Source organism: Notothenia coriiceps, unplaced genomic scaffold, assembly GCF_000735185.1.
Source record: "Notothenia coriiceps isolate Sejong01 unplaced genomic scaffold, NC01 NC01_scaffold00002058, whole genome shotgun sequence".
Lineage (NCBI taxonomy): Eukaryota > Metazoa > Chordata > Actinopteri > Perciformes > Nototheniidae > Notothenia > Notothenia coriiceps.
The window spans coordinates 29,866-38,972 of NW_011334759.1; the positions used below are offsets into that span (position 1 = coordinate 29,866).

The window sequence follows — 9,107 nt, forward strand, 5'->3', positions numbered from 1 at the left end:
CTACATAACGCAGCGAACACCCACTTACACCCCCCGCCCCGCCTCCCCGCGCACATGCCTCACAGCAGTATACACGCATGCTTTTCAACATATCAAACTTCACACAGGGCCCAATATAGAGAACACACTCTTTGTACACCTACAGTCCTTCCCCGCCATTTTGAGCATACTTGTTCACATCATTTACTTCAAATAAAAGGTTTCACATTGTATATTTCCACGCTTCCTTTACCACATACCTGCGTCTATTATTATACAAGTAATTAACCACACACACTCTATTCGAAACACAAGTAGATTCTTCCCGATAATTGACATGCTGAAAATCTTAAGAAGATGTCCCCGTCCCCCGCCCGGGCAGCTCTCCCTTCGTCCCTGCTCATAAAAGCCTCTTCCATTTCATATAGAGTCAATAAAACATGTTTAAGCCTAATTTCTCCACAATGTTTCGTAGCCATTTAGTACCCACACATGAAGAATCAAAAAACAGAGGTTCACGGTCTGAACAGAAACTCATCGACCAGCCATAATATCCTTACTGCAATGAAAACACACACATTTGCCCTAAGCATGTGTAAACGCACCCTCTTCTTTTATGAGGCGAAACATTCCCAGAGTTTTTGGAGCTATCCCAAATCCAGGATGTCCCGCTGCTCACATCCCTCTCTGAACACAAAGACTTCACCTCAATATATTGGGGAGGGAAAATATACTTTGTCCCTTCAAATTTAACACACATGAATATATATAAGGTGACTTTAAAATGAATATACTAGATTTAACTTTCCTGCCATAACACGTTACTTTAATACTTCAAATAATTCAAATAATCCTTCAGTGTGCAGTTTACTTTGACGCGGGGGTGAGCAGCAGAGGTGGGGAAAGGCGGGGCTATTGCCTCATCATTATCAGAAAATGATCATATAGGGCGTACACACGGAGCGTTGCGTATGCCGTTCTATCCACCTTGGGACCCGTTATCGTTTCCGCAGTTGTTTACTGTCATATTCGGTCATCCTAGTGTGGCCGAACGGTCTATATGACACTAAACATTCAGTAACGCAAACGACCGTTTTCGTCCTCGTGGGGCCGGGGCCTAAGGCCCCTCTGACGTTCACACTTCATGCTTTACTTGCTTTGCACTTGATTAATTTGAATTGTTTGTTTAAATAAACATCTTTTGCTAACTGTTGATATGGTGTGTCTCCTCTTTGTTGTGGCCTTTTGAGCCAGGTCATAACAGATGGACTTGATCCTGACCTATTCCCTTAGGACACAGCTTCACATTTACAATAAATGCCGGACATCATTTCAGTCATTGAAGTCTTCATTTTACCCCTTCAGCCGCTAGATACACAACTTATATGATTGAATACATACTTTTAAAAAGTCTTACAATTAATATCATAGCAGCTCAAATTGCAGGCTACTTACTCATAGCTATTGATAGTAACTAAACATCTTCATTACCTCTCAGAAACCTTTCTTTTAGAATGTATTTCTACCACATTTTATATTTATCTGTTTTGCTGTAAAAATGCTCTTCCATTTGTGTGTTTTTGACTTTAGAAGTTCCAGAAACTACCTCTACGAGAGATGCAACAGGTGAAGGAAATCAGAGATGTGGCTGCTTTGTTTGAACAACAGAATGGATATGGAGAGGCTCAGGTCTGGTCATTATTATTATATTTGTGGACATTGTAATAATGGTTACTTATTGAACCAAAGAAAGTATTAAATGTGGCCATAGTTGAAAGATTCAAATAGAATTAAATAGCACGTTTTACTAATTGTGGTCATATCTGGACTCTAGGTTGTGTATCTGGAGAAAGAGATTTACGATGAAATCTTGGTACAAAACTTTGAATCAGGTGAGTCTACATCCATCCCTTATTTTGAGATGTTATGTTGTTAGTAGTTTTGGTTGAAGCTCATATCATTCAATTAACATATGATTTTAAAAGTCTAGAGAGCTTCTACTATAAAGTATTCCTTCTGTATTTTCTATCATCTGAAAAAGCCGTCAAGACGGTTAAGAAACTTCAGGATCAAATGAACATCAGAAGGTATGAAAGACCTTCTACCTCAGCTCCGTCTAGTGTTCAACCTGTGGACACATCGGCTGCTCAACATCAGCTCGGTTCTGTGAAGGGCGACTACCAGGTCAGTCTGTTTGACATCAATCGGGTCTAAATGCGTGCTGAGCTGATGAAACAGATATAGCATGAAATGCAGCTGTTTTGATTTGTGGCTCTTTGGCAGCTGCATAACTGAGCAGTCTACAACATATTGTTTTGTGTATTTCATTTCAAAGGAGGTGAATATGGAGGTTGATGAGGATTCAGAAGACTCCTGCCTGACTGTTTCCAAAAGCAGCGTGGACAAAGCTGAAATCTTTTCAAACAAAACGTTTGTACCTTTTCAAATAGCTGCCATTTCCCAAAAAGAGGGGACATGCAAAACTGCACCAGCTTCATGTTTTAATGAAACCACGCCAAAGACTTCCATGCCAGCCAAATCAACAGCAGCCAGCTCCATATCCACCATGGGAGAAACTGCCAATGGACGTAGAGCAACTCTCTCCATCTCTACTGCCACCACCTCTGAACCAGCAGCAACCACCACCACCTCAACTGCATCCATCTCAAGTACGATGTCAACAACTAAATCTGCAACATTGCCCAAACCTCTGGAAAATATTACTGGAGCTGCAGCCAGTGTTACAGCTAAGACTTCATATAAAGCTGCCACAGCTTCTAACAAAGAGTCCATGGTAGTGCATGAAGCCGCCTCCAAAACTGCACCTGCTTCCAAAAAGGAAAACGCCTCCAGAAACTCTGAAAATGTCTCTACAGCTTTCTTCCCATCTCAAACCCATCCCGTAACATCTGTAGCCAATATTAAAATGGCAGTGAAATGTGATAATACTGAAACCTCTGTAAAGGCTGCAACTATGAAGAATTCAGTGGCTTCAACAGCTGATGTTGCACCAAATGTTCAAAAGAGTAAAGCGCCAAAAGCTCCTAAACTGAGCAGGCACACAAATCCAACCACAGAGCCATCAATTAACTCCACAACTCCTAAAGTTGGTAAGTATTCTTTTTTATAGTGTAAAACAGTGTGTTTTGCTATTGATATTATTTTAGAACCGGTAAATGCATAATCATTATATTCATAAATCAATCGCACTCAATTTAAAACAAAACGTGGGTCAGGGTTTAAGGCTTGCTTTATAATTTTTTTAACTGGTTTATTTTCCTTATTTTACCCCTTAAACACATTTAAGTTGACACTTGTATAAATAATAAAACCGTAATCATGTTCTACACTGGGATCTGGTATCTGTATTATATCATCGCCATTGTCCAGTGAGTTGGGATCTTCTTCCTGCTTTTTAAGGCATGATGATATAACGCACCAAAACAAGTGTAGAAAAGTATCGATTGTTTGAATTCATTACAGAGTTGTTTGAATTCATTATAATTGATCATATGAATGTAAGGATTTATAAATGTGCTTATGAGTTTACTAATTGTAGAAAAAGTGGAAGTTAAGTAAGTTTAGTATAAAGGCTGCAGAGTTCAGAGCCTTGGTTACCTTGATGAAGAGATGTAGGGGAGGTGGAAGAGGAAACCCTCTATATACACACACACACACACACACACACACACACACACACACACACACACACACACACACACACACACACACACCATACACACCAGCCGTCATGAAGTAACTGACACACACACTGTCACAAGACTTGTCATGTGTGGTTTAAAAGCACGAGTATGAGCATCTTCAAACCAGTTTGGTTTGCTCCTATGGACGGACTACATCACAGGATGACCTTGCCTGACTTCCTTCATCATATGAGAATGTGTAAGGGAGCATCTGAAACTGATAGAGAACACACTGCATCAAACATCGGGAGGATTAATCATTTACCAACCAGTTGTGGGTTACGATTTGGATTATCAAAAATCTTTTGCTGCCAAGACTTTAAAAGACTTGGCATAAGATCACAGGATTTTCTACTCGCTCTTCAGTTCAGCAGTAAGGGAGAAATTCCTAGCCCGGGTTATCTCCGATATAATCTTAACATTTAAATAGAAAGGGCTTTATGGCTTTTTATCCTGGTGCATATCAGTGTGAGCCACGTAGGCGTATCTCCTTGCCACCAGCTGGAACAGTTTATTTCCGTTAACTCTGAGTGGTGCCATTAGGGCTGATAACCGGACCCTTTCAACAGAGAGCAGGTCCAGTACCACCTCAACAGGGGTAACCTGGGATCTAACAACACAGACTGTTTGATAAAGTACTGTATGGTCTTTGTCTTGACTGTCTCTCTTTATTCTTCGCTGTAGGAATTCAGAAAGCTTTATTAAGAACAAGGGACGTGCATGTCTCCTCACCCTCAAAACACACTGCAGAAGTTTTAAGACAGAACGTTACCTACACCAGTCCAGCCTCAAGACAAGATGACGGTATGTTAAAGGGTATTTTTTTTCTCAGCACCATGTTTGAAATATATGCATATTTTGTATCTACATACAAATACATAACAATTTTACACTTGTACTTTTTGATAGCTTGTCAAACTCATGACTTGTCTTTGAAAGGAAGACATTAAATAAGGCACAGAAGTATAGCATTATATTATAACTGCAATTTTGTCTCTCAGGTATTTGCATGCCGCAAAATGAAGGTCTTTCTCCTGTTAACCAATCGGAGCAGATCAAGAATCAGCTCCAGACACGATTGGTCCAGATTCCAGGTGAAAACATACATGCTCACTGTGTTCACACAAAACCAAAGCCAGCTTTCAGCCTTGCATTGATCACACAAGCTTGACCATTGGATCATTTCTGTTTATTTGAGTCAAGTGGCTGAATCTGGTTGAGTACAGATTTTGCTGTAATTTATTTATAATAAAATGGATACAAACAATTATGAAATAACATAATGTTGATTTGTTTACATTTAGAATGTTGGATCTCTATGCTGATGAGCTTTGGCGAAACGGCATCACGCACATTTTTCATCTTTGTATTGACTTTGTAATCGTGTGTAAAATCACTTGTGATCTACGATAATACTTTATTGGTCAGATCGAGTCTGAAATTTGACTTGCGTCACAGCAGCTCCATGTGTAACATCAACATAGACAACTGTCAAGATACAATACATGAAAAACAAACATTTAACATAATGGCACAATCACTGAGAGAAAACATTTTCAAAGCCCTTTAGCGTGCATTTGATCTGGAATTTAGCTCTTTATTTACTGTGAGGATTGACTGGTGCACAAAGGAGTGCTTCAGTCTGACTTTATTGAATCGCGGGACCCTGTCTCTCCGATTAGATGGTAGCAGTTCATATTCACTCTGTAATGAGCTGTCTATTCTTAAATAAACTACACCTTTTTAATACATCGCTGTTCCTTATTCAGAAATTGAATCCAGTTATATCTGCATTCATTCAGTAGATATCGGTGCAATCATTGATATGTTAGGTATTGTTTTTATGCTAAATAAATTGAGTGCAGACTATGCTGTGTATACATTTTAATTATGCAGTGTATGACGTATATTTGTGTCATTTACACAAATATCCACAATTTCTCATTCTGACCTCCAGCAGTCAATATAGGGAAACATCAGCCTCCTCTTGCCACTGGCGCTGCAGGCAGATTCACCGACAGCCCAGATACATGCCAAGAGACCCGCAACACTAAACAGCAGCAGGCGAGAAGAGATCCAGAGTTAGAGGACTCGAGCAGGGAACAGCAGAACCAACCAAGATCCAGCCAGAGGGCAGAACATGTGTCGACACACTCGCAAGCACTCGCAATGTTTTTAACAGGTAGGTGTTATAAACAACATTAGTTGTGCCAAGTTTGGAAAGTACCGGGCCACAGAAGCTAGTCAATTTGAGTAGCAGTGTTACTTTGTTGAGCTTGGCATCGGCCAATCTTCTGCAATCTTCTGGCATTTTTTTTTCTTGTTCTCTCATCCAAAATACAAGTTAGGGGCAATAAGGTTTTAAGCATCGGAGGCGGGGTCTCGTTCTTTCCTATGAGAGCTGCTCATTGGCACATGAGGACAAAATGGCCCAACTTTTAAGAGAGCGAAACGTCACAGATTACCCGTCATGTCTGGCTGTCAGAGCAGAAGAAGCCGTATGTGCGCTCACAGAGCATGCGCCCCTTAAACCCTGCCCCCCGAGCTCCCACTCTCGGCTCACTAGAATGAATGGAGACAGAAAATAAATCTAGATTCGGCTTTTAGTGCATTTTACAACTTTAAGGACCTAATGATTATAATAAGGGCTATAAAATAGTTCATACTGGGTATTTTATTTAGTTTAAACAAAATTATCCGCTGATTTACAGACGTCTCTTTCCCAATGTTAGTCGATGGGGAGAAAGTATTTCTGGGCCCAGTGACGTCACGGAATCATACGGAAATTGTAGTACCGCAGTTTGGACACAACGAATATTTTCCTCAGAGTCCGGTGCACTTCCTGGGGGCTTGGTTTTGAGGCTTAAGCAAATTTACTTGATCAAAACGTACTTGTAAGGAACACTGCGTGTAAGCTACAGTCTTGTATACATCTTTGAAATTGTTTTCCATCATCATTAAAGTCTTATTGTACTAATGTGTTGTTATGGTTGTCACAGGGGAAAGCAGTCATTTGTCCACCTACTTGAAGATACAGGGAACTGAGCGTGGTGGATCAATCATAGGTGGGTTCAACCTTGCACAGCAAACCTTTTTCACTTTTTTCCATTCAATTTAATTTGTCAAGAGCATACGATATGTTAAAGCCAGCGTGTCACCCCCAGGTCTGGGCTTTGTGTGGGAGTTTCAGGGGATTTCTGTGAGCCCGTTTTACCTGTGTGAGAGCTGCAAGGAAATTATCATCCACTATAAGATCTGTGAACACATGAGGAGCTATGATCACCAGTTACAATACATTGTGAGTGAAAAATGGATTCAAAATATCTTTAAGAAGAAAGTGTTGCCCCCACATTTTAAGATGATATGCATGTGTTTTCAGTGGATGCAGCACCCAGACCTTCTACACTTCTGGGATCTTGATTTTATTCTTGAAGAGATGAAACAGGAAATCGTAGAGGGCATCGCCATGATGCTCTCTAAACGGGAGCCTCACTACAAGGTGGATGCACAGGTAACCAGTTCATGTTTCATGCATGTTATCTACATATCCATGCGGTAATATGGTCAAGATCCGGTGTAATTTATGATGGATAAGATATGTCACCATTGTGCTTCACTAGTCTAATGAAACAAGTTAATATACGAAGTGTTTGTGTCTTCTCTCACAAAGTGCATACTGCTGAGACCGAGGGCGTTTGAACATGTTAAGAGTCTTTCGTTCAGTGAAGGTAACAGAAACAGTCAATTTGCGACGTCTACAGAGTGTATGGTACATGGGCGTATGCTGTGTTAGGTATCAACTGTGCCTTTTGCTTTTTGCAGCTTTAAAACTGGTTGAAGACCTCAAGAAAAATCCTAAACTGGACTGGAAAACCAGCTTTACTGCACAACAAAAGAGTGAGTCCCATTAGCCAAGTTCAAGGTCTTTTATTTCTCTTTCACACAGCTTAACTAAAATGACAACCAATCAAAATGTTATATATGACTTTTGTCACCAGCTAACCAGAACCTGGTATAGATTGAATAGTACTTGTAGGTTTTTCATGGTAAATATCTGTCTCTTGTACATTTTAAGGTGTTTATTCACATTTGCAGTTGCTTTAAAATGTTTGTAGCATTTATAAACATTTTTATGAATTTTAAATGTGACTTCAAACATTAGTTATTCTTGTCTGAAATTGAATAGGGCTCTGATGCTGACAATAAGCCAGGGCCCACATGAGGTAGGTAAAATAATAATTGAACCACCACAGGGTGTCCGCAGGGTCTTAAAAAGTATTAAAAGTAAGAAAATTAAGGCTATTAAAAAGTATTAAACAGCATTTTCCAAGGTATTAAGAAGGTCCACAGCAACGACAACATGAAACACCCTTTAATTTACTGCAACAACATGTCGGGAAAGCCCCTCAAGGCGGCCCCATGCGCTGTAAAATTCTGCTTCTTATTTTAAGTTTCGTTGCCTTGCTCCGTCTGGGGGGGGGAGAGAAAGAGTGTTTTGGGGGCGCCACTGATGGTGATGAAAGCTGGTTCAAGGGGCCCACAGACTCTAGAATCGCCACTGTCGATGGGATCAAAGCTGTCCGTCCCACATGCTAAGTAATAGCCAGAAAGCCGCAGCGTTTAAAGGCCCTGACACACCAGGCAAAAATCGACCGTTTTCGTTAGTCGGACGATGAAGCGTGTCCTGTGCCCTGTTGGCCTTTCATGGCTGACGCATGGCCGAATTCAACATGTTGAATCGGCCATGCGTCGGCCACAGGCAGTCGGGACAAAGAAATCACTCTGATCGCTTCCGCCTCTTGAGAAACTCTTGCTTGAGAATGTCTTCCACAAGTGAAATGGAACGCAGACACTATTTTTGTTTTTTATATCACGCCAGTCTGTTCTTCTCTTCTCTGTCCTTCCGGTGCTGTTGCCTCTTTGTGAATGATGAAACACACCTACTGCTGGTAAGGAGAGATTATTGCGCACTCACGCATGAGCAGTTCGGTACGTGCTCGGCCGAAGTTTTTGCGGTGTGTCTAGTTTGAACACATGGCCAAGACGCCAGGAAGAACACGGGCGACGCAACAGCGGCGCCGCGAGGACTGCGTGTGTCAGGCCTTCAAGTCCCGACTCTCCCGATAGCCAATCCCGTGCAATCCCCTATGACGCACGTCGCTGACACACACCACTGCAGACCTCTGCATGGAGGAGCAGCGGATCCGGCCGATACGCTCTCCAAGGAAGAGACAACGCGTTCACTAAAGGCCCCTGGACACACCAAGCAGTTCCACCAGAAAATCGCCGACGCGACTGCGTTGCGTCGCCATGATCTCCTGTTGGTCTTGGCCATGTGTCCTCACTTGGAACACACCGCAAAGACTTAGCCGAGCGCGTACGAAGCTGCGGCATGCCGGCATAACTCTCCTTACCAGCAGGCGG

At 41.6% G+C, this 9,107-nt stretch overlaps 1 protein-coding gene across 1 annotated transcript in view; it reads left to right on the plus strand.

Moving 5' to 3' along the window:
* LOC104965329 (uncharacterized) overlaps positions 1 to 9,107 on the plus strand; it is a 32,866-nt gene that overhangs the window by 19,270 nt on the left and 4,489 nt on the right. Inside the window, exons 21-32 of the mRNA XM_010794290.1 lie at positions 1,570 to 1,668; positions 1,814 to 1,871; positions 2,021 to 2,163; positions 2,315 to 3,089; positions 4,368 to 4,487; positions 4,685 to 4,777; positions 5,641 to 5,865; positions 6,683 to 6,748; positions 6,848 to 6,981; positions 7,063 to 7,194; positions 7,354 to 7,411; positions 7,506 to 7,580. Of these exons, the coding sequence (XP_010792592.1) occupies positions 1,570 to 1,668; positions 1,814 to 1,871; positions 2,021 to 2,163; positions 2,315 to 3,089; positions 4,368 to 4,487; positions 4,685 to 4,777; positions 5,641 to 5,865; positions 6,683 to 6,748; positions 6,848 to 6,981; positions 7,063 to 7,194; positions 7,354 to 7,411; positions 7,506 to 7,580 (1,978 nt within the window). The remainder of the gene's footprint in view (positions 1 to 1,569; positions 1,669 to 1,813; positions 1,872 to 2,020; positions 2,164 to 2,314; positions 3,090 to 4,367; positions 4,488 to 4,684; positions 4,778 to 5,640; positions 5,866 to 6,682; positions 6,749 to 6,847; positions 6,982 to 7,062; positions 7,195 to 7,353; positions 7,412 to 7,505; positions 7,581 to 9,107) is intronic.